This window comes from Papio anubis, chromosome 10, assembly GCF_008728515.1.
Source record: "Papio anubis isolate 15944 chromosome 10, Panubis1.0, whole genome shotgun sequence".
Classification (NCBI taxonomy): domain Eukaryota; kingdom Metazoa; phylum Chordata; class Mammalia; order Primates; family Cercopithecidae; genus Papio; species Papio anubis.
Genome location: NC_044985.1, coordinates 87027355 through 87054741, shown reverse-complemented (window position 1 = coordinate 87054741; position 27387 = coordinate 87027355). Strand labels below are relative to the sequence as shown.

The 27387-nt window shown below is 37.8% G+C and overlaps 1 protein-coding gene across 10 annotated transcripts in view; it reads right to left on the bottom strand.

Moving 5' to 3' along the window:
- NBEAL1 (neurobeachin like 1) overlaps positions 1 to 27387 on the bottom strand; it is a 205692-nt gene that overhangs the window by 38652 nt on the left and 139653 nt on the right. For all 10 annotated transcript variants that reach the window (XM_009182816.4, XM_009182820.4, XM_003907834.5 and 7 more), the window contains 8 exons: positions 22213 to 22339; positions 15265 to 15413; positions 14197 to 14330; positions 11594 to 11698; positions 9394 to 9489; positions 8545 to 8669; positions 5761 to 5901; positions 426 to 556 (listed from right to left, as the gene is read on the bottom strand). In XM_009182816.4, coding sequence (XP_009181080.2) covers positions 426 to 556; positions 5761 to 5901; positions 8545 to 8669; positions 9394 to 9489; positions 11594 to 11698; positions 14197 to 14330; positions 15265 to 15413; positions 22213 to 22339 — 1008 coding nt within the window. The remainder of the gene's footprint in view (positions 1 to 425; positions 557 to 5760; positions 5902 to 8544; positions 8670 to 9393; positions 9490 to 11593; positions 11699 to 14196; positions 14331 to 15264; positions 15414 to 22212; positions 22340 to 27387) is intronic.

Sequence of the window (27387 nt, the reverse complement as noted above, 5' to 3'; positions counted from 1 at the left end):
CTGGCTGTGGTCCAGTGAAACTGTATATATAAAGACATGAGTTTGCCCATGGAGTTGGTTAATAGACCTGTAGTCAGCTGATGGTTAGTCTAAATACTCACCTTATCTAACTCAAACACTTTTAACCTAAGTGGTATATATAGCTGAAATAGCACATGGTCATTTTTGCTTCCCTAGTAAACACTGTACACTATAGTCTGATAAATTCTCTTAATGATTCAAATTTGACCCCTTTAGCTTAGTTCCCTATAGCACTTCCCTGGAAGGTAAGACTCATACCATTAGTTCAGCCCTGTCACTAAGTAATCCATAGACAGAATGAATCTTAAATAATCTACAGGATATTATAAAAATGTCCTGAAAGACATTTTTGAGGCTCGTCCATTGGGACCTGCTAGTCAAATTTTTAATCCCCTATTTCTTACGATTTTGATTTTCCAAAAACTCTGGGAAATAGAAGAATTCAGGAATAAGTTCTTTCACATCATATGGATTATCCATGAGAGCTTGCCAGGTTGCAGGAATAGAATGGAACTGCCGATCTGCACAGTCAAACCTGCATGTAGAAATTAAAAGAGAATGTAAATATTGAATGAAATCAACAAGACATGAAACAAAACTTTTAGATTCCCTTCAGGGGTCCTAATGATTAGAGGTACTGTTTTCTAAATCTTCCTCTTTAATGCCTACACACACAATTTACTCTCCTTATTATGATAATCTCATAGCTGTCAGGAACTAAATACTCTAATTTTAATCACCAGTAGCACCTTAGTTGAACTAGTCGAAAACCAAATCACACTGGAGAAAAATTTCACATAAATTAAATATAATCTTAAGAGTCTTTTTAGGGCCGGGCGCGGTGGCTCACACCTATAATCCCAGCACTTTGGGAGGCCGAGGTGGGCAGATTACCTCAGGTCAGGAGTTCAAGACCAGCCTGGCCAACATGGTGAAATCCTGTCTCTATTAAAAATACAAAAATTAGCCGGGGGTGGTAGCACACACCTGTAATCCCAGCCACTCGGGAGGCTGAACCAAGAGAATTGCTTGAGCCTGGGAGGTGGAGGTTGCAGTGAGCCGAGATCGTGCCACTGCACTCCAGCCTGGCCAACAGAGCAAGACTCTTTCTCAAAAAAAAAAAAAAAAGGCATTTTGCTGAATAAAATTTATTATAGAAAGTGAATGTTATTTCAATATTTGAAAATCACAGAGTATAAATATGATTATAAACATTATAGTATCAATATACTTGGTTAATAGATCTATAGGAATGATGCTGATTTAATCACTGATATGTAAATATTTTTACAAACTCTTCTGCTTAAAACCAGAGAGTGAGTTAGGGAAATAGCTCTGTGGCTAAAGCTTTTATGTTTTACTTGCATAATCTATTGTCTTATTTTAATATTATTTTTAAATTAATTAATTTTATGTATTTACTTATTTTAGAGATGAGGGTCTCACTATGTTGCCCAGGCTGGAGTGCAGTGGCTATTCACAGGCACCATCATAATGTGCTGCAGTGTTAAAACTCCTGGCCTCAAGAGATTCTCCCACCTCAGCCTCCCAAGTAGCTGGGACTAAGAAGCCCAGGCCTGCTTCTGGCTTAATTTTATTTATTTAAATTTAATATAGGCACTGCGTCTACAGTAGGTGAATGAAGCTCAAGTGGATATGCTGCAATTGTATTATGCTTTCCCTAATAAAATAACAGTATAAATCCCTTCTGTTTTATTTCATTTGATATTGTTTTCCTGGATTTATTAAGTATACCTTGAGTCTAAGGTAAGGCTATGCACAAGGAAAAAAAGTGACATTAATGACCAATTTGTCTGTTGTTTTTTACACCTATTTAATCTTGGTTTGAGGCAGAGTTGATCTTAGCAGAATTTCGAATTTAATTATAATTTAATTATAGATATCAGACCATCTAAAACATTATAGTATGTAGTATATTCAAGAAGAGGTATAGTTTTGAGATAAAATTAACATATCACATAAATTGCTTGTTTTAAGTGGATAATTCAAGGGTTTAATTCAGTATATTCATAGTTGTGCAACTATCATCACAATGAATTTTACAACATTCTCATCACTCCAAGAAGAAATGTACCTATTAGCAGTCACTGTCCATTCACCCTACTCCCACCCTTGGAGACTGCTAACGTACCTTATATCTCTATGCCTATTTTTATTTCATTTTGCCTAGTCTGACGATCTGTCTATTTTGGACGTTTCATGTAAGTCATGTAATATGTGCCCTTTTGTCTCTGGCTTATTTCACTTGGCATAGTGTTTTCAAGGTTCATCCATATTACAGCATGTATCAATACTTCATTCCTTGAATTCATTCATGGCCAAATAATATTCCACACTGTATGGATATATCACATGATTCATTTATCAGTAGATGAACACTGGTTTGTTTCTACTTTTTGGTTATAAATTATACTGGTATGGCCCGGCTAGGTGGCTCATGCCTGTAATTCCAGCACTTTGGGAGGCCGAGGTGGGCAGATCACTTGATATCAGGAGTTCACGACCAGACTGGGCAATATGGCAAAACCCCGTCTCTACCAAAAATACAAAAAAAATTACTTGAGTGTGGTGGCGCACACCTATAGTCCCAGCTACTTTGGAGGCTGAGGCAGGAGAATTGCTTGAGCCTGGAAGATGAAGGTTGCAGTTAGCTGAAACTGAGCCACTGCACTCCAGCCTGGGTGACAGAGCAAGACTCTGTATCAAAAAAAAAAAAAAAAAAAAAAAAAAGGCTGGTATGAACATTTATGTACAAATTTTTGTGTGAATACATGTCTTCAATTATCTTAGGTATGTATATAGAAGTGGAATTTTTAGGTTATACAGCAATTCTATATTTAATTTTTCTTTCTTTCTTTTTCTTTTTTTTTTTTTTGAGATGGCGTCTTGCTCTGTCTCCCAGGCTGGAGTGCAGTGACATGATCTCGGCTCATTGCAACGTCTGCCTCCCGGGTTCAGGCAATTCTCCTGCCTCAGCCTCCAGAGTAGCTAGGATTACAGGCACCCGCCACCATGCCCAGATAATTTTTGTATTTTTAGTAGAGACAGGGTTTTACCATGTTTGCCAGCCTGGTCTTGAATGCCAGACCTCACATGATTTGCCCACCTCGGTCTCCCAATGTGCTGGGATTACAGGTGTGAGCCACCACACCCAGCCCTCTATATTTAACCTTTTGAAGAACTGCCAGAGTATTTTCCACAAAAGTTGCACCATTTTACATTCCCACTGGCAGAATTTATAAGGGTTCCAATTTCTCCACATGCTCTTCAGCACTAGTTATTATTTGTCTTTTTTATTATAACTATCATAATGGGTATGAAGTGGCATCTCGCTGTGGTTTTGATTTGAATTTCCCTGATGACTCATGCTGTTGAGCATCTTTTCATGTGTTTATTGAACATTTGCATATCTCCTTTTAAGAAATGTTTATTCAGATCCTTTGTCTATTTTTTCATTGGGTTGTCCTTTTATTATTAAGATATAAGAGCTCTTCCCCCTCCCTCTTTTTTTTTTTTGTAATAGAGATGGGTGTCTCTCTATGTTGCCCAGGCTGAACTTGAACTCCTGGGCTCAAGCAATCCTTGTGCCTCAGCCTCCTGAGTAGCTGAAGTTATAGGTGTGTGTCACCTCACCTTGAGTGTAAGGGTTTTTTATATATTCTAGGTACAAATATACAAGTCCTTTATCAGATATAGTTTTCATTTCTTTTTTTTTTTGAGACAGAGCTTTGCTGTGTCACCCAGGCTGGAGTACAGCGGTGCAATCATGGCTCACTATAGCCTTGACCTCCTGAGCTCAATCCATCCTCCCACTTCAGCCTCCTAAGTAGCTGGGACTACAGGTGCACACCACTGCACCTGACTAATTTTCTATTTTTTGTAGAGATGGGGTTTTGCCTTCTCGCCCAAGTTGATCTCAAACTGATGGGCTCAAGTGATCCACCTGACCTGGCCTCCCCAAGTGTTGGGAATTAAAGGCATAAGCCACCATGTCTGGCCAGTTTTTACTTTCTTGAGAGTGACCTTTGAAGTATTACACAATCTATTTTTGAAGCTTTGTAAAAAATCATTTAGTCATAAAATTATTAAAAGCTGAAAAGACCCAGTGATACCTTATTGCATCTTCTTTTTTTTTTTTTTTTTTTTTTTTTTTGAGACAGTTTCACTCCTTCACCCAGGCTGGAGTGCAGTGGCACAATCTCAGCTCACTGCAACCTCTGCATCCCATGTTCAAGCAATTCTCATGCCTCAGTCTCCTGAGTAGCTAGGACTACAGGCGTGCACCACCATGCCTGGCTAATTTTTTTGTATTTTTAGTAGAGATGGGGTTCCACCATGTTGAACAGGCCAGGCCAGACTGGTCTCGAAATTCTGACCTCAGGTTATCCACCCACCTTGGCCTGGGATTAGAGGTGTGAGCTGCCACACCTGGCCTACTTTATTGCATCTTATGAAGAGAAAAGTATCTTCTATCCGATACTTTAACAATAATATTCCATTGTATGGATATATCACATTTATTTATTCATTTATCAGCAGATGGACACTGGTTTGTTTCCACTTTTTGGTTGTAAATTAATCTGGTATGGCAGGGCACAGTGGTTCACGCCTGTACTCCCAGAACTTTGGGAAGCCAAGGTGGGTGGATCACTTGAGATCAGGAGTTCAAGACCAGCCTGTGCGATGTGGCAAAATCCCATCTCTACCAAATATACAAAAAAATTACCCGGGTGTGGTGGCGCACCACACCACACACATCTCAGTGAGCTGAGACTGCACCACTGCACTCCAGCTTGGGTAAAGGAGTGAGACTCTGTCTCAAAAAAAAAAAAAGATGCAATGAAGTATAACTGGGTCTTTTCAGCTTTTAGTAATTTTATGACAAAATGAATTTTTACAAAGCTTCAAAAATAGACTGTATAATACTTCAAAGGTCACCATCAAAGGTTACATGGTACATGTAAAATCTGGGGATGTTTAGTGATCTTAGGGCCAGAGTCTCTTCTTGAAAGCCAAGGCTCATTGTACATAGACAGAAATAAGGAACCCAGGCTAACTGTGAGAGATAAAAGCTACATGGAAAGAGAACAGAATAGGCAATATTTACATACTCTGGATTGGGTATGGACGGCAAAATGGTTGTTAAAGAATAAGGCAACATGGAGACAAAACATGTATAAATAGGGAGCTATATGGAGGATTTATTGAGGAACAGAAGATTCATGGAAAAGCTGGTTTCCTTAGGATTAGGAAAATGTACAACATAGGTAAGTTATAATACCCACAGTGTAAATACAGTGGTACAAAGACTTGTTTGAGCTGCTGCAATAATATAAGAGTCTCTTATTGTTCCTCCTTCCATTCCTCATGATACATATTTTTAGGACTACACAGGCATAGGCATTGGCTTGGTTTGACTCTCCGGTGACGCCTTAGATTTAGCTCTAAATCAGATCTAATTATAAATCTCTGGTAGATTCCTCAAAACAGTAAGAATCACAAAGGTACACTGGAATAACACTGAAAAAGGAATTCTCCTTAAGTCACTGTGTGAGTCAGTTTGAGTGACTCATTCTCAAACTATCTATTTTTAGCTGAATCAAAATTTAATACAGGAGAATAAAAAAAGACATGTTACACAGCACATGACATGAAGGCAAACGGTTTTCAACACTAACATATAGTCATAAAAAAAAAGCTTTTTTACTGAAAACATACCTTCCACTCTGAAGTTGGATGTGGAGGGTGGTGAATGGTTCTACACGAATGAGATAGTGCATGACCCCTGCAGAATTTGAATAGTGAGTACCATAGTGAAACTTATCAATAGTTCCCATAGGATCCTCAAAATTTTCATATCTGTGGGGAAAAAAATCCTAAAGTTTTATAACCACAATAATAAAATACATAAGGGGGCATAAGTTTGTATTTTATTTCTGAAAACACAAACACAAAATTTCTGATGGAGTTTTTAAAAAGTCCATCCTTATTCATATACCTCATTATCAAACTCTGTATTCATATCATCATTATACTATACTAGCAAATGAAAAAAGTTTTATTCCTTAATACTTTTTTCTGAACAACAAAATATCATAAATACCTAATTCTGGAATAGTTTTTATTTGTTTTTATTTTATTTATTTATTTTATTTTATTTATTTGTTTTTTTGAGACAGAGACTCGCTCTGTTGCCCAGGCTGGAGTGCAATGGCATGATCTTGGTTCACTGAAAGCTCCGCCTCCTAGGTTCACACCATTCTCCTGCCTCAGCCTCCCGAGTAGCTGGGACTACAGGTGCCCATCACCACACCCAGCTAAGTTTTTGTATTTTTAGTAGAGACAGCGTTTCACCATGTTAGCCAGGATGGTCTCGATCTCCTGACCTCGTGACCCGCCTGCCTCAGCCTCCCAAAGTGCTGGGATTACAGGTGTGTGCCACTGTACCCAGCCTGGAATAGTTTTTATTATGCAATAATAATACATGTTCATTGTAGGAAAAATTAGAAAACAGAATTAAAACAGAAGAAACTTAAAATCAACTATGATTCTATGTCCCAGAGATAACTAACACTAATTTTTTGGTGAATATCTATCTATCCTAATGTATAAATATACAAATTTTTATTTTACATAAAAGTGCTATATATATTGTTCATAACTTATATTTTTTATTTAACAATTTTCTTTTTTTTTTTTTTTTTTGAGACGGAGTCTCGCTGTGTCGCCCAGGCTGGAGTGCAGTGGCGCGATCTCGGCTCACTGCAAGCTCGGCCTCCCGGGTTCACGCCATTCTCCCGCCTCAGCCTCCGACTAGCTGGGACTACAGGCGCCCGCCACCACGCCCGGCTAGTTTTTTGTATTTTTAGTAGAGACGGGGTTTCACCATGTTAGCCAGGATGGTCTCGATCTCCTGACCTCGTGATCCACCCGCCTCGGCCTCCCAAAGTGCTGGGATTACAGGCTTGAGCCACCGCGCCCGGCCTATTTAACAATTTTCTACGGACATCTTTCCAAATGACTGAGTAGTCTATTTTTAACAGGTACATAATACTGTATAGATGTACCACGATTTAACTATTTTTTTACTTTTTAGACACTTAAGATTGTTTCCTTGTATTTTTTTGTTTGTTTGTTTTTTGCCAGTATAAAGCACTGTGATAATTAGACATCCTTTTGTGGCCAAGGTAACAGGAAAAATTAAAAAAAAAAAAAAAAAAAGGAAGAACCAGTCAAGAATTGTGAAAATTAATACCTAGAAACCTAAAGGTAAAATAAAAAAGGGATGGTGGATAGGAAAAAGGCCTAAACCAGATTATTACCAAAAGATATATAGTGATTCTTCAAGATCTATCACTGATACATGTGTAATTAGTCTGAATGGTGACATCTGAATTAGTGTGTATAAAATCCAAATAAGAATAAAAGATTTTTGTAGGCCATAAACACTGAATTTCAAAAACCAAAATAGTAATGGGTTCATTAAGCTGGGGCCAATTTCCTTTTATATACTAATCATTAATATTCAGGGGAATAAAAGAGTTTTCAGTTCAAAGCCATTTGTATCTATGCAAAAATGTACCACTAAAATGTAAAACAACTTGTATCTTTAATTACCAATAAAATAAGTTATTTATATGAGTATTTCCTGTAGAACACTGTTTTAAAAAAATTACAAAATCTTCTTTCGGTTATTATCAGAAAAAAATGTTTGACTAATGGCAGTGATGGTATACATATATACCCAGCAAAGTTCCACTGGTAAATCAAATCAAATCAAATATTAAACATCGTAAAAATCCTAGGGAAGGTTGCAAAGAAAAAGTAGGAAAAAAAGTACCATCTACTTTCATATCAATCTATAACTAAGTTAATTTGTAAAATAGTTTTGTCCTTATTATTAGAATTCAAAACTCAAAAGTCATCCCTAAGTTCACAGGGAGAAAAAGGGACATTAAAATCAGGTTACTCTTTTGCCTGCGGGCAGCTTGCTTCGAAAAAATTAACTGTGAGAAGTTGACAGGGTAGATCATAAACAGAACTATAAAATTTTCTTCTTCTTGTCAAAATGACATGTTCTCTACTCTTCTTTATTCACATTACTACTGAAAACACATCAGTATAAGTTGTATATCTACCCAAATATTATATTAGACAGATACTTTAATATGTTTGATTATTAAGTTATAAAGTTTGAAACATCTGGGAAGAAAAATTTCAAGAATTTATTACTCTTTAGCACATACTTATTACATGGTTAAAAGAAATTCTGAGCACTATCAGTTTAAATTTGGTGATGAAGGGAAATCAACACAAATATAATCAAGACTTCTGAAGGGCAACCAAGATACTTTCAAGAAAACTTAGTGAAGTAATTATCAGACTCTGATTATCAAAAGTAGTAGTACAGTAAAAAAAAATTTTTTGGTTGGCCATAGCAAAAAATCAATACAAATTCAAAGAAGCAATGTGTATTTTTCAAAAGGAATAAGAAGTACTTACTTTTCTCGCATAGCTTTGGCATTTTTTTCATTAACTACCCCAATTGGTTTGGAAAGATCTCGAAATACTGCAGGGTTATTAAGGTCCAACTCTTCTGAAGTATAATCTTGTAAAATCCAGGGAAACTAAAAGAGCCATAATTTACAATTTACACATTCCTTCCTAGAGAAGCTAATATCCTCATATCTAATATCAAATGGTTATCTAAAGACAAAAAGGGATAGTCTCTAAAAATATTTTTTCCCTGTTGTAAATATCCACTCATCTTTAATTCAATAACCAGAAGCATTACTTCCTATAATTCCACTGGGATATTTTACTTTCTTTCTTTTTTTTTTTTTTTTTTTTTTTGAGACAAAGTCCTGCTCTGTTGCCCAGGCTGGAGTGCAGTGTCATGATCTCAGCTCACTGCAACCTCTGCCTCCTGAGTTCAAGCAATTCTCCTGCCTCAGCCTCCTAAGTTGCTGGGATTACAGGTGTGCACCACCATGCCCAGCTAATTTTTGTATTTTTAGTAGAGACGGGGTTTCACCATGTTGGCTAGGCTCGTCTCAAACTTCTGACCTCAGGTGATCCACCCACCTTGGCCTCCCAAAGTGCTGGGACTACAAGCATGAGCCACTGCACCCGGCCCCATTGGATATTTTCCATGAAGTGAAAGAAAAAAAGATTTTACTTAAATTACTTTTCATGCTTATATACTTGTTGAAAATAACTGGGTAGAAAACATACAGAAAGGCCAAAGGGTTTTTATACTTTTTAAATAAAAAATAAGTATCTCATATATACTTCTGTGATTTATAAAAATGTAGGGCAATTCCACATTTATAAGGTTTATACAAAACTTACCACAGGATACTGTGCAAGGTCATTATAGGTTCGTCCTGCCATTGTATTTATTTGAATGAGGTAGTCAAAATTTGATATCTCTCTGTTTACCCATTTCTAGACAGCACAAAAAAGAGCAATATCAAAATTTAAAAATCTACATCTCTTAGACATTGGTAGGTATTACTGACAATAGCAAGAATGGGCTAAAAAAAAAAAAAAGTACACCAGGGAGATACATCAATATATGTTTCCTAAATTTACTTCTTTTAAAATATTCGTCTCTAAAAAAGGAACAGAAAATTCAACATAAATCTTATACCACAGTCTAGAAGGTCTTGATAAAAATTCTTTCCTAACAACAACAACAACAAAAAGACTTGTCTTTTCTTCAATTACATATTTTACTTGAATACGTTAACATTTTTATTTTATTTATTTCTTTCAGAGAAATGGTCTCACTCTTGTCACCCAGGTTGGAGAGAAGTGAAGCAATCATAGCTCATTACAGCCTCAAGCTCCTGGGCTCATGCAATCTACCTGGCTTAGCCTCCCAAGTAGCTAGGACTAAAGGTATGCCCTATTACACTGGCTAATTTTCTAAACTATTTGTAGAGATGAGGTCTTGCTTTGTTGCCCAGGCTGGTCTTAAACTCTGGGCCTCAAGTGATGTTCCTGGCTTGACCTCCCAAAGCATTGGGTTTACAGGCATGAGCCACCATGCCCAGAATAAGTAGATTAAAATTTCAAATTTTATTTTATTATTTCATTTTTTAATGATTTTTTTTAATTTTGGAGGCAGAGTTTCACTCTTGTTGCCCAGGCTGGAGTGCAATGGCGTGATCTTGGCTCACTGCGACCTCTGCCTCCAAGGTTCAAGTGATTCTCCTGCCTCAGCCTCCTAAGTCGCTGGGATTACAGGTGCCTGCCACCACGCCCAGCTAATTTTTTGTATTTTTAGTAGAGACGGGGTTTCACCATGTTGGTCAGGCTGGTCTCGAACTCTTGACCTCAGGTGATCCACCTGCCTCAGTGCTGGGATTACAGGTGTGAGCCACTGCAACTGGCCTAAAATTTTGAATTTTAGAAGGACTGTTCCACTTTGAAATTTTTGTTACAAATTGAAATTTTCATAAGTATGCATATTAAAAAAATACTATCTTGATATATTAAAACTACCCAACTATTTTAGTGAAACATTACATTAATTATCCTCAGAGGATACTTAGGTGTAGCCCAATTGTTCTTGAGTGCCAAGTGGAGGGATCAGCACTTAAAGGATAAAGTTTACTGCAGAGGCAACAGGAAATATACTTTATTAAATAAAACTTTTTTCACTGGCAATAGTAAGGAATTGCTGATGGGTCTTGAATAAGGGCAACACTTAAGAAAGATTAATGTGTATGTGGGAGGAAGGAGAGAGCCAGGAGGCAACGACCCTGATTAAGAGACTATGAACAGTCCTGGAAAGCCAAAACAATGGCTTTCCTTTGCATGCTGGCAGCACAAATCCAAGTGATACGGGGATATAAATAAGGATATAATTCATGAGAGCATTAATTCACTTGGCTGGTAGGAGAATTGGCATTTTTTGGCCCTTTCCAGGCCCTTTTTTCCTTTTTTTTTGTTTAAACCTCATGTATTGATTATTTTTATTATTAAGATTTAAAAACCCATGTTATTATTATTACTATTATTTTTTGAGACAGAGTCTCGCTCTGTCACCCAGGCTATAGTACAGTGGCTCGAATCTTAGCTCACCACAACCTCGTCCTCCCTGGTTCAGGCGATTCTCCCGCCTCAGCCTCCTGAGTAGCTGGGATTACAGGCGCCTGCCAACACGCCTGGCTACTTTTTGTATTTTTCAGTAGAGATAGGGTTTCACCATGTTGGCCAGGCTGGTCTTGAACTCCTGACCTCAGGTGATCCGCCCGCCTCAGCCTCCCAAATGCTGGGACTACAGGCGTGAGCCACTGCACCCAGCCCTATTTTTTAAAAAGAAAATTATTGACAGATACACCCATGAACTGAATGATACAGGAGATGGCAGGGGGGCACTGTCTATGTGAGGGAAACAAAGGAAGATTCAAAGATAATTCAAAAGATCAGTCTGAATGGAAGAACAGTAGTTGTAAAAATCAAAGGAAAATAATCAGAAGTCGTCAAGTCTTACTAAAAGGAAGAGCAGAACAGTTCATTACAGACTATTTCAATTTCCTACCTGTGTCAATCCTGATGCTTTGAATAACTCCTGTGGTGATCTGCTTCCATAATAACTATTTGGAGAATGAAGTGACAACAGTCTACTATATATTTTGTTTCTAACCTATAAAAAACAGCATTTTATACTTTAAAAATGAATCAAGACAAACTTGGAAGATTATGGTAGTTACAATAGCTGTACGGAGAGACAATTCACCCTTTTAAAGCATACAACTTAATGTTGTGTGTTTTGTTTTGTTTTGTTGAGACAGTTGCTGTCGCCCAGCCTGGGTGCAGTGGTGTGATCTTGGCTCGCTGCAGCCTGGACCTCCCGGCTCAGGTTGAACCTCCATCTCAGCATCCTGAGTAGCTGAGACTATAGGTGCGTGCCCCCAGTGCCCAGATAATTATTTTTGTATTTTTTGTAGAGACGGAGTTTCACCACGTTGCCCAGGCTGATCTGAAACTCCTGGGCAACAAGCGATCCTCCCACGTCAAGCTCCCAAAGTGCTGGGATTACATGTGTGAGCCACCACATCTGGCCCCAGTGTTTTGTTTTTTTTTTTTTTTACTATATTCAAACAGTTGTGTGACTATCACCATTATCTAACTTTAGAAATTTTTTATCACCTCAAATAGAAATTCCATCATCACAAACAGCTACTTCTCAATTCTGCCTCCTTCCCATTCCCTGACAACTACTAATCTAATTTCTGTCTCTATGGGTTTGCCTGTTCTGGACATTTCATATAAACAGTAGATTATGATTTTAATTTCTCTATTGTACTTGCTGAAATCAAGCCATGTATGTTTTACAAAAGTTATTGTGTATCACGGAAGGATTATTAGACTTTGAATTAGAAAACTTGCTCAAGTATACTTCAAATTTAGTTCTGCAATTTACTAATCATCTTGACAAATAAATTAATTTACTGAGTCTCATTTGTAAATTAAACATAATATCTATCCTTATAGTACTGTGAATTATTCAGGGCTATACACATGCAAAGTTATAAAATTCACTTATAGTTTCTTCAACTATTAAAAAAGGAATAATGGAATTTGCCTTTTTTTTGAGATGGAGTCTCGCTCTGTCACCCAGGCTAGAGTGCACGGGCATGACCTCGGTTCACTGTAACCTCTGCCTCCAGAGTTCAAGCAATTCTCCTACCTCAGCCTCTCGAGTAGTTGGGATTATAGGTGTGCATCGCCGTGCCCAGCTAATTTTTGTATTTTTAGTAGAGATGGGTTTCACCATGTTGGGCAGGCTGGTCTCAAACTCTTGACCTCAAGTGATCCAGCCGCCTCGGCCTCCCAAAGTGCTAGGACTATAGGTGTGAGCTATCGTACCCAGCCAGAATCTGCCTTATTATTTATTTATTTATTTATTTATTTTGGAGATGGAGTTTCACTCTTGTTGCTGAGGCTGGAGTGCAATAGCGTGATCTTGGCTCACTGCAATCTCTGCCTCCCAGGTTCAAGTGATTCTCCTGCCTCAGCATCCCAGGTAGCTGGGATTACAGGTTATGTGCCACCACGACTGGCTAATTTTTGTATTATTAGTAGAGACAGGGTTTCACCATGTTGGCCAGGGTGGTCTTGAACTCCTGACTTCAGGTGATCCACCCACCTTGGCCTCCCAAAGTGCTGGGATTACAGACGTGAGCCACTGTGTCTGGCCAAATTTGCCACATTTAATGTCATGGTTGTTATAAAGATTAGATACTTTACACAAATATGCTTTAAAGACAATAAAGTTATACAAACACCTAGTACTTAGCAGGGGCAGACTTAGTTTAATTACATGACACAGCTTTCCATAAAACACATGCTTTGTATTTTCCTATGAAGGAAAACTTTCTTGTAACAGTAAAAAGACTTCCTTTTGTAAAACTAGAAGAATGGTCTTTAAACATCTTAATCAAATCATCAATAAGTAAACCTGGGTTCCACAGAAGAATGGAAAATTAGTTATTGTGTGTGCTAATGTGAGTCTTCTGAAAAGCAGATGCCAAGACAGAATTAAAATGCAAGTATTTTACTAGAGGAGATGCCTGCGAGAGAAAATGGCAGAGCTATGCAAGGTGGGGAGAGCTGTCAAACTGTAATACATGTCTGACCTCAAGTGAATGAGAGAGGGAAGGAAGGCCAGGCCCAAGCATTCTCAGTAACGAGCCCAAACTTACACAGCTAGTGGTGGAGACAGTACTTGGACCCTGGTAATCTGGCTTTAGAGCATATGCACTTAACAACCTATATTACTTAAGAATTTACTATATTCCCAGAAAACAGATTCCTTATTATTTTTGAATTTGAAACCAATCTAATTTACTAAATCTACTCATAGCTAACATATTGTATATTACATCACAAGTGAATGTAATGAGGCACTAAAAATTCTACTTTATCTAGCCATATATATAAAAGCTGAACTTCCCCAAAACTCAAACATAAGTAAATCTCAACAAAAATTCATACACTGATTAGCCCCCAAAGTATATATTTTTTCCTCTAACATTTTGTCTTGACAAAAGAATACAGCCCAAAGTTCCATTAGAGCTCACTAGCTGGAAACGTATTTAAAGCCAGTATTTTGGGATTTCCTGAAACCACAGTACATACCTCTTTTTTGAAATTGAGAAAGTAGTTGGATTGGTCAACATGAAAAATCTCAAGGGCTGATCTTCTTAAGTTGTAACGCCGGAGGTGAATCTCTCGAATTTGAGAATGAGGCCACTTGAAATCAAAACCTACTCCTGAAAAGAGAAGAAATCTTGTGACTGAGATACCACATAAAGTTACTCATGCTATGTAGAAAATACCTTTTAGTTCTTGACAAAAGGTTTTAGGAAAAAGGAATTCAATTTCTATACTATATAAACCATTTGTTAAATGTGTTGGATATTTAAACTGGTTCTTTCAAAACTATTTTAAAGTTCTATAACTATTCTACTCTTCCCATTAGAATACAAGATAATTCTGAATACACCTCAGAAACAGTTTTCCTTTTCTCTGTATGTTGGTATCTTAGATTTAATCATTCTTTTATTATCACATAAAAGATGACATGAGAAGCCTATAGGAATAAGTACACATACAAAGGTATGATAAAATGAAGATAAAAAGAAGACAAAGGTATGATAAAATGCGTGTGGTGGCTCACACCTGTAATCCCAGCACTTTGGGAGGCTGAGGTGGGCAGATCACCTGAGGTCAGGAGTTTGAGACCAGCCTGACCAACATGGAGAAACCCCGTCTCTATTAACAAAAAATACAAAATTAGAAGGGCATGGTGGCACATGCCTGTAAGCCCAGCTACTTGGGAGGCTGAGGCAGGAGAATTGCTTGAACCTGGGAGGCGGAGGGCTCAGTGAATCAAGATTGCACCATTGCACTCCAGCCTGGGCAACAAGAACGAAACTCCATCTCGAAAAATAATAATAATAATAAACACTGATTTTGTAACTTAAGTTTATAGCAATTCCCTCTAGCCAAACCCTTAAAAATGCATCGATAATTTTTAAAAAGCATTCCCTTCCACTTGGTAAAAAATTTAACCCCATACTGACTTTCCATTTCTCCTTTTACATGATACACAGTTCTATCTTACTGCGTTCTTCTGATTCATGATTGATAAATTGGATACTTAATTATTGAACAGCAAAAATCATTTTTTCCAGAACTCCTCACCATCTTCTTTTTCAATGCTGCCATCATAGAAGTAAATGTGTTGAGTAGTGATTTCTAATCTGCCAGGAATTACATCAATTATTGTAATGAGTTCACAGTCTTCCATCAATACCAATTTTTCTTTTTGATCCTGTTCTTCTTTCTCATCACTGTAAAAACAAAAAGCCAATAAACAGAAAAATCTAACCATTTATTTTTCTTAAATAGAAAATAATACCATATTTAAATATAAATCTCTCTGATTTTACTTTTTTTTGAGACAAGGTCTTGTTGCCGTGGCACAATGTCAGCTCAATCACCGCAACCTCTGCCTCCCGGGCTCAAGCAATCCTCCCACCTCAGCCACCCAAGTAGCTGGGAATACAGGTGCATGCCACCATGCCCAGCTAATTTTTATATTTTTTGTAGAGATGGGGTTTTGCCATGTTGCCCAGGCTGGTTTTGATCTCCTGAGCTCAAGGGATCCACCCACCTTGGTCTTCCAAAGTGCTGGGATAATATGCATGAGCCACTGTGCCTGGCCTCAAATATAAATCACTTATCTGTCAAATTAATGTCCGGAAAGAATATTTGAATTACCCTCAAGAAATATTCTGCATATCAAATTACTTAAACAGTGTCCAAATATTTTTATTACTCAATGATTCAGTTTCATTAAAAATAAGCTTTACATCCTTATTTTATACGACCCATTATAATAAAACACAGTGACCCTGTAAAACAACTAGCAGAGGACAGTCGAAAAATAAGGCAATATTGGTCATGTCATTTTAGCTATATTGTGGGAGACATGAATTGACCCACAAAATACATGAATCTGTGACTAAGACTGCATTGCAGTGATGTTTGTAAATAATTATTAGAAGTACTAAATATGAATCTTAAACTATAAAATAAGACTTTCAAGAGTAACTAAAACTAGAAAGCATCACCATTACAGCATCCCCTTACCAAGGGAACTGGAGATAATGCAAAGAGCTATTATTGCCATACCTTACTAAAGTGAAGTCACCTTATATTAGGAGGAATATTATTTATATTTGCTGGAGGAAGTAACTGGAAAGAGACAGTCTTTTGGTGGCCTAGGTGACTTTAACTGCCAAGGATAGAAATAGGAGCTCCTGGCTGGGCGCAGTGGCTCACGTCTGTAATCCCAGCACTTTGGGAGGCTGAGGTGGGCAGATCACCTGAGGTCGGGAGGTCAAGACCAGCCTGACCAACATGGAGAAACCCCGTCTCTACTAAAAATACAAAATTAGCCAGGCGTGTTGGTGCGTGCCTGTAATCCCAGCTACTCAGGAGGCTGAGGCAAAAGAATCGCTTGAACCTGGGAGATGGAGTTGCGGTGAGCTGAGATCATGCCACTACACTCCAGTATGGGCAACAAGAGTGCAACTCCGACTCAAAAAAAAAAAAAAAAAAAAAAAAAAGAGAGAGAAACGGGAGCTCCTACCACTCACAGAATGTTATTCAACTAAATCTTTTAAGCCAGCTACTCTCTGGTCCTAGACATTTCATATCTGCCTCATGTCCGGGGTACCAATGACTAAGTCTAATTTTACTTTTAGTGGGTTTCCATGAGGAGTTCTGTATCACCAATTTAAGTTTGTAATGTTGCAACCATTTATTTAAAACTAAGCTTTTCTTTTTAAAAATATAATTACTGGAAACAATGTTTTTCCAAACACTGAAATACTAATATTTACAGTGATAAATAGTGCAATGAGTAACCCTAAAAAAGTAAATAGTCTGAGAGTTATTTATATTAGATGACAAAAAGTATTTTGGTTCTTCAGTGTAAAAAAATTAGTCTGACATCCATTAAATTCACTAGTCATCAAAGAAAGAAAAAAAAAATCCCAATTAAAAAGCTGACTGAATATCTACCAAGATATTTCCCTATATAACTGCCCCTCCCCAGTACCCTGAAAATAATCAAGGAAATCTGAAAAAATTACTGAATTAATATAAATAAAAATCCTGATTATGCCACCAAAGAATACTACTGAATCTAGTCAATTTTTAATACACCCATTTTTTGAGATGGGGTCTCACTCTGACACCCAGGCTGGAGTGCAGTGGTGCAATCTTGCCTCATTGTAACGTCCACCTTCCAGGCTCAAGCATTCCTTCCACTTCAGCCTCCCAAGTAGCTGAGAACAAAGGCGCACACCACCACGCCAAGCTAATTTTTTGTATTTTTGGTAGAGACGGAATTTTGCCATGTTGCCCAGGCTGGTCTGGAGCTCCTGAACTCAAGTGATCTGTCCACCTCGGCCTCCCAAAGTGCTGACAAATTGAGGGCCACCATGCCTGGCCCTCAATTTGTAATATTAAAATAAGCTTCAAAGAAAGATTTACCATGTGTAGTTCATAATGTAAACAAATCATATATTTGGGACATAGCTACTCATTCTTGGCTGAATATGTGGCTTTACGAACATAGAAAGTTAAGTATTAGGCGGGGCGCAGTGGCTCACACCTGTAATCCCAGCACTTTGGGTGGCCATGGTGGGAGCAAACGGGATCAGGAGTTTGAGGTCAGCCTGGCCAACATGGTGAAACCCGTCTCTACAAAAAATACAAAAAATTAGCTGGGTGTAGTGGCACACGCCTGTAATTCCAACTACTTGAGAGGCTGAAGCACGAGAATCACTCAAACCCAGGAGGCAGTGGTTGCAGTGAGCTGAGATCGTGCCACTGCACTCCAGCCTAGTTGAGAGTAAGACTCCATCTCAAAAAAAAAAAAAAAAAATCAATCAATCAATCAAATCAAAACAAAACAAAATCCCACAAAACTCACATTAGGGCAGATATATAAATCATGAACTTTAAATGTAATCCCTAAGCGATGTACAGATCCACTGGTGAAAGATGGCAGTCTTACTGGATCTTTTATTTTAGAGATGGGGGGTGGGGTGGGTCTTGCTTATTTATATATTTATTTTAGAGGTAGGGTCTGGCTCTGTCACCCAGGCTGCACTGTAGTGGTGTGATCATAGCTTACTGCAGCTTTCAACTCCTGGGCTCAAAGGATCTTCCTGCCTCAGCCTTCCCAATAGTTAAGACTATAGGCACACACCACCACCATGCCTGGCTTATTTATTTATTTATTTATTTATTTATTTATTTATTTATTCTGAGATGGAGTCTTGCTCTGTCACCCAGGCTGAAGTGCAGTGGAGCGATCTCAGCTCACCACAACCTCTGCCTCCTGAGTTGGCACAATTCTCCTTCCTCAGTCTCCTGAGTAGCTGGGACTACAGGCGCCCGCTACCACACCTGGCTAATTTTTGTATTTTTAGTAAAGACAGTGTTTCACCATGTTGGCCAGGATAGTCTTAATCTCTTAACTGCGTGATCTACCTGCCTCAGCCTCCCAAAGTGCTGGGACTACAGGCATGAGCCACCATACCTGGCCTATTTTCTATTTTTTATTTTTGAGACGGAGTCTCACTCTGTTGCCCAGGCTGGAGTGCAATGGTGCAATCTTAGCTCATTGCAAGCTCCACCTCCTGGGTTTACGTCATTCTCCTGCCTCAGCCTTCCGAGTAGCTGGGACTACAGGTGCCCGCCACCACGCCCGACTAATTTTTTGTATTTTTAGTAGAGATGCAGTTTCACCATGTTAGCCAGAATGGTCTCGATCTTCTGACCTCATGATCCACCTGCCTTGGACTCCCAAAGTGCTGGGATTACAGGCATGAGCCACTGCACCCAGCCCGCCTGGCCTATTTTCTTAGAGAGAGGGTCTCACTATGTTGCTCAGGTTGGTCTCAAACTCCTGCCCTTTAGTGATCCTCTTGCCTCAGCCTCCTGAATAGCTGGGATTATACTCGTGAGCTATAGCATTCAGCTGGATCAGGGGGGCTAAAGACAACCTCTAACCAATGACTGACCACCAACGTATGCTGACCCACAGACAATCCCTACTAGGCCAGGTTTTACAACAAAAAAACAAAACAAAACAAAACCCAATGAATAGAGACGTCATTGGTAACACACAGCATGTTAAAACAGGCTCCACAGAATTAGTTCAGGAAAGTAAACAAACAAACAAAATCACAACAGTAGCAGCCGTAACAGAGGGAGATCAGAAGCCAGATTGGCTACAATTTGTTACCAAAAGTGTATAGTTTTTTAACAAAAATTATGAGAAAACAAAGAAAAAGGAAAGTATGAGCCATAAACACAAAAGCAATAAAAAGAAACTGTCTCTGGTAGACCTCTGATGTTCAATTTAACAATGACTTCAAAGTAGCTATCATAAATACATCAAAAGAACATAGGAAACTATGTTTAAAGAAATAAAGGGAAGTATAGCAATGAAGCTAATCAAATAGAGACTATCAATAAAGAGATAGAAATTAAAAACATTTTAAAAAAGAACCAGGCCAGGCATGGTGGCTCACGCCTGTAATCCCAGCACTCTGGGAAGCCGTGGTGGGTGGATCACCTGAGGTCAGGAGTTTGAGACCAGCCTGGTCAACACGGCCAAACCCTGTCTCCACTAGAAGTACAAAAATTAGCCATGCATGGTGGCAGGCGCCTGTAATCCCAGCTACTCAGGAGGCTAAGGCAGGAGAATTGCTTGAACTTGGGAGGCAGAGGTTGCAGTGAGCCGAGATTGCGCCACTGCACTCTAGCATGGGTGACAAGAGTGAGACTCTGTCTCAAAAAAAAAAAAAAAAGGGGGGGGGGGCAAGTGATTTGCATAGATATTCTCCAAAGTAGATATATTAATGGCAAACAAGCACATGAAAAGATGCTCAACATTATTAGGTACTAGGAAAATGCAAATTAGATAGATATGACTTCAAACCATACAGGATGGCTATAATGAATTTTTACAAACCCACAAGGAAAATAACAAGGGTAGATGTGGAGAAATCAGAACACTCATATATTGCTGGTGAAAATGTAAAATGATGTGGTCCCTGTAAAAAACAGTTTGGTAATTCCTCAAAAGTTCAAACAGAATTATCATATGATCTAACTATTATACTCCTCAGTAGATACCCAAGACGACTAAAAACTTATGTTTGCACAAAAATTTGTACATGAATATTCATGGAAGTACTATTCATAACAGCCTAAATGTAGAAACAACCTAAATGCTGACTGATGAATAGATAAGCAAAATGTGATTATCCATATTTTGGACAACCATAAATGGTTATAAATGGAAAATTATTTATAATATTATTCAGCCACAAAAAGGAATAAAGTACTCTTATATGCTATGACATGAATGAATCTTGAAAACATTCCAAATGAAAATAAGCCAGACACAAATTGTAGGAGTTACAGAAAATGTCCAAAGTAGGCAAATCCACAGAGACAAAGTAATTAGTGGTTGCCAGGGTGTGTGAGAAGGGGAAAACCGGGACCGACCACTAAAAGGTACAAGATTTCCTTTTGGGGTGATATAAATGTTCCAGAATTATACAGTGGGGATGGTTGTACAAATTTGTGAAAACACTAAAAAATCCCATTGAATTGTGTGCATTAAAAACGGTAAATTTTATGTTTGTGAGATATATCTGGATTAACAAAAATAAAGACCTCCCTGGAAAACAAATGGAGAGTTTGTGGCAATCAGACTTTCCTTATTAGAAATACTAGAGGGCTGGGTGCAGCGGCTCACTCTCTGGTGGCCTATAATCCAAGCACTTTGGGAAACCAAGACGGGAGCATCATGTGGGCCCAAGGGTTTGAGACCAGCCTGGGCAATACAGTGAGACTCTGTCTCTGCAAAAAAATTTAAAAATTAGCTAGACATGGTGGTGTGCCTATAGTCCCAGCTACTCAGGAGGCTGAGGCAGGAGGATCACTTGAGACCAGGAGGTGGAGGCTCCAGTGAGCTGTGATCACACCACTGCACTCCAGTTGAGGTGACACAGCAAGATCCTATCTCAAAAAACAAATAAACAAACAAACAAACACACACACACACACAAAAAAAACCACACACACAAAATAACTGAAGAAAGTCTTTTAGGCTGGAAGGAATTTTTATCAGATGATAAATGAATGCACACACAAAGAAATAAAGTGCACAAGTATGATACTTGATAATTACGTAGCAAACATAAACTATTAATAACATACATTTGTGTTCTTCCTATAATTCATTTAAAGATAACTGCATAAAACAGCAACTATAAAACTGTATTGCTGAACTTATACAAAGAAATGTAATATGTATGACAGCAGTAACACAAAGAGGAGATGAGGAAATTAATATATTTTACATTTCCTTAAAGAAAGTTTTTGAAGTACAAATTAAAAATTTTAAAATGTATCTAAGGCTTTTCAGGTTATCTGTTTCTTCTTGAGGGAGGCTGGGTAATTTGCATCTTTCAAAGCATTTGTTTCATCTAAGCTGTCAAACTTACAGGCATAAAATCATTAGTATTCTTCTCAATCTTATTATTTGTGGCATCATCTCCTCTTTCAATCCTAATATAGGCAATTTATGTTGTCTTTCTTTTAATCAGTCTGGCTAGAGGTTTATGTTTTTTTGCTTTTTGTTAGTTTGTTGTTTGTTTTTAATAACCAGGCTTCGATGTTTTTAATCTTTCTGTTTTTCTCTTTCACGAATTTCTGCTTTTGTTTTTATAATGTTCTTTCTTTTGCTTAACAGTTTATATTTTGTTCTGTACATTTCCATCTGAACACAGGTATAGCTGAATCTCACAAATTCAATGTATTGCCTTCATTATCATACAGTTCTAAATACTTTCTAATTTCAAAGTCCAGTTCCATGTTATCCCAGTTCTAAGAAGCCTTTCTCAATAATCTCAGTACTGATAAAATCCTAACAGCTGATACAGCATTAACTGTTGGACCCTGAAAATACGTGGCGTTAGAATTTCAAGCAAATCTTTTCCACGATTTTGCAATCCCCTTTCTCAGAACAAAATAATTTTAAATATTTATACATACACATTTACTCTAGCTGATATATCCTCTTCAGGAAGGTCTAATTTATCCTCCTCCATATCACTAACTTTTACTTGTTTCACTACTTCCAAAAGCAATGTATCACTGGAAGGCTGTGAGTGTTGGATACCTGTTTTAAACACAAAATATCTATTAAACATAAAGTAAAAAACAATATTATAGCCCTTCTGTAATTTCTGACTGCTAATTATGTTCCTGACTGTTAGATAATAACAATATGTATATAAGTAAAGATGGTACTTTGATTTAGAGTAATCCTTGATGTTTGATGGTGATTTTGACAACTACTATTCATAAGGTAAAAAGAATAAATGTTTTAAAAATAATAGTATCTATTTTTAATAATGGTACTATTTATTTCAGAAATAGGCCAAGTACTCTCTTAATTTATATTTAATTCTAAAGGTTGCCAATAATTAAGTCAAAGGAAGAAATATTCTAATTGTATTAATGTAATAGAACTATTTTTAACATGCATTTGTACTAAAGCAAAACTAAGAAAGAATATATGATAAGTTGTCTTTAATCGGGAAATAATACACAGACCAAGAGCGAAAGTGTTTACTTTCTGGACCACAAGGAATTTAATACATAATTCTGAGGCATATATATGAAATACATGTAATGTATTTTATAAACTAAACATCCTGCAAAAAGGCAGGTCTGGTATAATGAAAATAACATGGTCTATGAAGTGGTGAACCTAGATTCAAATTTAGTTTTGCCATTTAGTAAGCCATATGACCCTTCTGAATGTATGTTTTCTAAATTGTAAAATGGAGACTTCATCACAAGGTTGTTAGGCACATGAAAGGTAATACATGTGAAACATCTGGTACACATTAAATAAAAAATAAATGATAGCTACTATTATATATTTACCTTCCAACTATCTGATTGAAATAAGAACTGTAATACAAATATATGCATAATTTATAGGACTGAAAAAAATTAACACACTTAACTATGAATAAAGATTTCATTTATGGCAAAAATAATTCATATAAAATACATAAATAACACAATACTGCAAGTAACTATAAATAACAAAACACTATAAAGATGACAAATCCTCCCTTAACTTCTCAAATGATACCACTGCTCAGACATAAGATGAATCAACCTAATGTACAATTGCATTTTTCTGTGTAAATCTGTTTGATCATACCTTCTTCTATATTGGGAAGTAGTGATTCACATTTTCCCTAGAACAAGTTAGTAACTATTTCTACTGAACATGTTTTTTCATGAGGTCTAATTTATCGTTAAAACATTTAATTAATAAAGTACATAACAATGCAGTAAAAAGTGAAAAGAAGGAAGCCCAGATAGTCTGATACAAATAGGAAATTGACTTTATGTAGATGTATGGTACTATCCCGTTAACAGTATGAATTGAAAATCTGATGGAAGATTGGTGAAGGATGGAGAATGAAGGATAGACTGCAGCAAGGAAGCCAGCTGGGAAGCTACTGTAAGTTTGGAGAAAGCACCAAGCTAAGCCACGGCAATAGTAAAGGGAATGAAAATAAGGAAAAACATTCAAAGGTTATGTAAGAGATAGAACCAACAGGACACAGTACCTAAAGAGCTGTTATATGTAGAGATTTCAGAGAGATGAGGAAAGACTCATGGATAATATGGATTTTAATTTCAGCAGCTAATATATGGAGATACTGATAACTACAATACCAGATACAAGAGAAGCAGAAACTAGGGTAAGGAATACACATACGAGAAAAGAGAATAAATTCAGTTTCAGAAATGTCATAAGGAGACTGTGGAACAGGTATCCCAATAGCCAGTTGGAAACATTGTTCTAGAGTTCAAAAGGAAGGTTGGAGCTAGAAATACAGATGGGAAAGCAGCATTACATATATGGTGGGGAAGCCATGAGATCACTTAGGAAAAGCACAGGTAAAGGCAAGATGCTAGCAATGGATCTGGGAACATCATCATTTAAAGGTGTGCAGGAAAACAGTTTTAGAAAAAAAGACTAAAAGTTGATATAAAAAGTAGGAGGTTAAACAGCAGAGCTAAGAAAGAAATATATTTACAGTCTGAGTGGGATGGCTCATGCCTGTAATCCCAGCATTCTGGGAGGCTGAGGTGGAAGGATCACTTGAGCCCAGAAATTCGAGACCAACCTGGGCAACAGAGGGAGACCTTGTCTCCACAAAAAAAGTTTAAAAATTAAAAAACTAGCTGGGTGTGGTGGTACACATCTATAGTACCAGCTGCTCAGGAAGCTGTGGCAGGAGGATCACTTGAGCCCAGGAGCTCAAGTCTGCAATGAGTGGTGACTGCACCACTGCACTCCAGCCTGGGTGACAGAGTGACATCCTGTCTCACAAAACAAACAAACAAACAGGAAAAGAAAGAAGGAAAGAAATACACTTACAGAGGAGGATAACCACTAAATGCTTCAGAAACAATGGAAGCAGGGTGAGGACTAAAAATAAGTTGTTAAATTTGCCAATCAGAAAACAGCATGTCTAATAAAGAATTACAGACAAAAAAAAATTTCTTAAATCAAATTTTTTTTTTGGGAGAGAGGGTTTTACTGTGTTGCCCAGGCTGGAATGAAGTGGTACAATCATGTCTCACTGCAGCCTCAATCTCCTGGGCTCAAGCGATCCTCCACTTCAGCCTCCCAAGTATCTGGGATCATGGGCGCACATGACTGCACCCAGTTGACTTTTAAAATGGTTTTGTAGAGATGAGGTCTCATTATGTTGTCCAGACTGGTTTCCAACTCCTGGGCTCAAGTGACTCTTCTCCTTGGACTCCCAAAGTGCTGGGATTACAGGTATGAGCCACCACACCTAGCCAAACCAAACGTTTTTTCTTTTTTGAGACAAGGTCTCACTCTGTTGCCCAGGCTGGAATGCAGTGACACAATCGTGGCTCAACACAATCGTGGCTCACTGTAGCCTCGACTTCCTGGGTTCAAGCGATCTTCTCACCTCTGAGTAGCTCCAACTACAAGCATGTGCCACCTGGCTACAAAACATTTTATTTTATCACTATGTTGCCCACACTACAAACCAAATATTTTTACTGATACATTTAAGAATATATTCTTTTTGATTCTTCAAATTCCCTAATTTACAAGTGGGTGTGTTCGAAAAGATGCTTCATAAGTCAGCTGTTTGAAATTAATAATGGATTTTCCATCCAAAATAATATTTTAAATCATGGTTAGCTTTGCAGGTTAGCCCATAATGAAAACACTATTCTATACATCTGCAATGGGTTGCTTATAAAAAGCAGTATTGGGGTAAGTAAAACAAAACAAGATAATATTTAAAAAAAGAATACCATGAATTCTGGCAGTTAATGAAAATACTCTATAGACAAAACTAAGGAGTAGGTAAAACATTTTGCAGTTAATTCTGAAGCATACTTCAAAGAACTTTAAAGATTTTAAAGACTGATGCCATTTGTTATGATTTCCAATTTCACCTTGAAATATATAAATTTTTTTCTGTACAGTTTTATTGTCACTATTATACTTGAAGTAAATTTTTAAGTGAGAAAAACAAACAAAAAGAACAACTAAGACTAAGAAGGGACATAAAATTACATCTGTGTGCATGTGTAGAGGGGTGAGAAGGAGAGGAAAAAGCAGAGGGAACTTTATGGAAGGAGATTTCTTGGTAAAAGTCAAGAAAATAATATGGAACACTATTCCTTAAGTAACTATTAAGGTCATTTACCAAAAGATGTTTGTTGGGTGTTAATGATAGTTATATCTCAAAGAGTAGAGAAAGATACTTACAGAAGAGGATACAAGATTCTTTCAGAGAAAAAGCTATACACAATTGGCTATTGCTATGTAAGATAACACTCAAAGTTAGTGTTTATATCACGGACAGGGCCATTATTTTGAATTAAGGAAAACCACTTACTGTATCTGATTTATTTCAAAATGTAAGACTCTAAATGGCAAGCATCATGGCTCTCTTGATTCATTTTATGGCATCAAATATTTTGGCCATATGTTAAGGCAATTAAAAAAAATAAGATCTCGCCAGGCATGCTGGCTCATGTCTGTAATCCCAGCACTTTGGGAGGGTGAAGTGGAAGGATGGCCACTTGAGCCCAGGAGTTCAAGACCAGTCTGGCAACATGGTGAGACCTTGTCTCTACCAAAAAAAAAAAAAAAAAAAAAAGCTGGGCATGGCATGGTGGCACGCATTGGTAGTCCCAGCTAATCAGGAAGCTGAGGCAGAAGGATTGCTTGAGTCTAGGAGGCCAAGGCTGCAGTGAGGCATGTTCAAGTCTCTGCAATCTAGCCTGGTCAATACAGGGAGACCCAGTCTCAAAAAAATAAAAGTAGTTTAAAAATAACATCTAAAAGTTGGTACTCACGTCATCTAAAACTACAACATAATATGCCTACGATTACCAATGATTTGTTATTGTTGTTGAGAAGGAGTTTTGCTCTTGTCACCCAGGCTGGAGTGCAATGATGCGATATCGGCTCACGGCCACCTCTGCCTCTTGTGTTCAAGTGATTCTCCTGCCTCAGCCTCCGGAGTAGCTGGGATTACAGGTGCCCGCCACCATGCCCAGCTAATTTTTGTATTTTTAGTAGAGACAGGGTTTCACCATGTTGGCCAGGCTGGTCTCGAACTCCTGACCTCAGGTGATCTGCCTGCCATGGCCTCCCGAAGTGCTGGGATTACAGGCATAAGCCACCATGCAGGCCCAATTATTCTTGATAAACAACATTTTGGGGTATTTCACAGACCTATCTTAAAAAAGGGAGAGATGACAAGTGAGATAGTTACAAAGGAAGGGCTTCCTAAAGAGTTGCAGAAACCCCTTAAGATCTGTTTTGAAATACTGTCAGGCTAAATTTTTGTTTGTTTTAAGACAGAGTTTTGCTCTTGTTGCTCAGACTGGAATGCAGTGGCGTGATCTCAGCTCACTGCAACCTCCGCCTCCCGGGTTCAAGCGATTCTCCTGCCTCAGCCTCCTGAGTAGCTGGGATTACAGGTGCCCGCCACCATGCCTGGCTGATTTTTTATATTTTTAGTAGAGACGGGGTTTCGCCATGTTGGCCAGGCTGGTCTTGAACTCCTGACCTCAAGTAGTTTTTGTTTTTTTTTTCTAGAAAAAGGCATTGACCAATCTAAGATACTAAGGGTC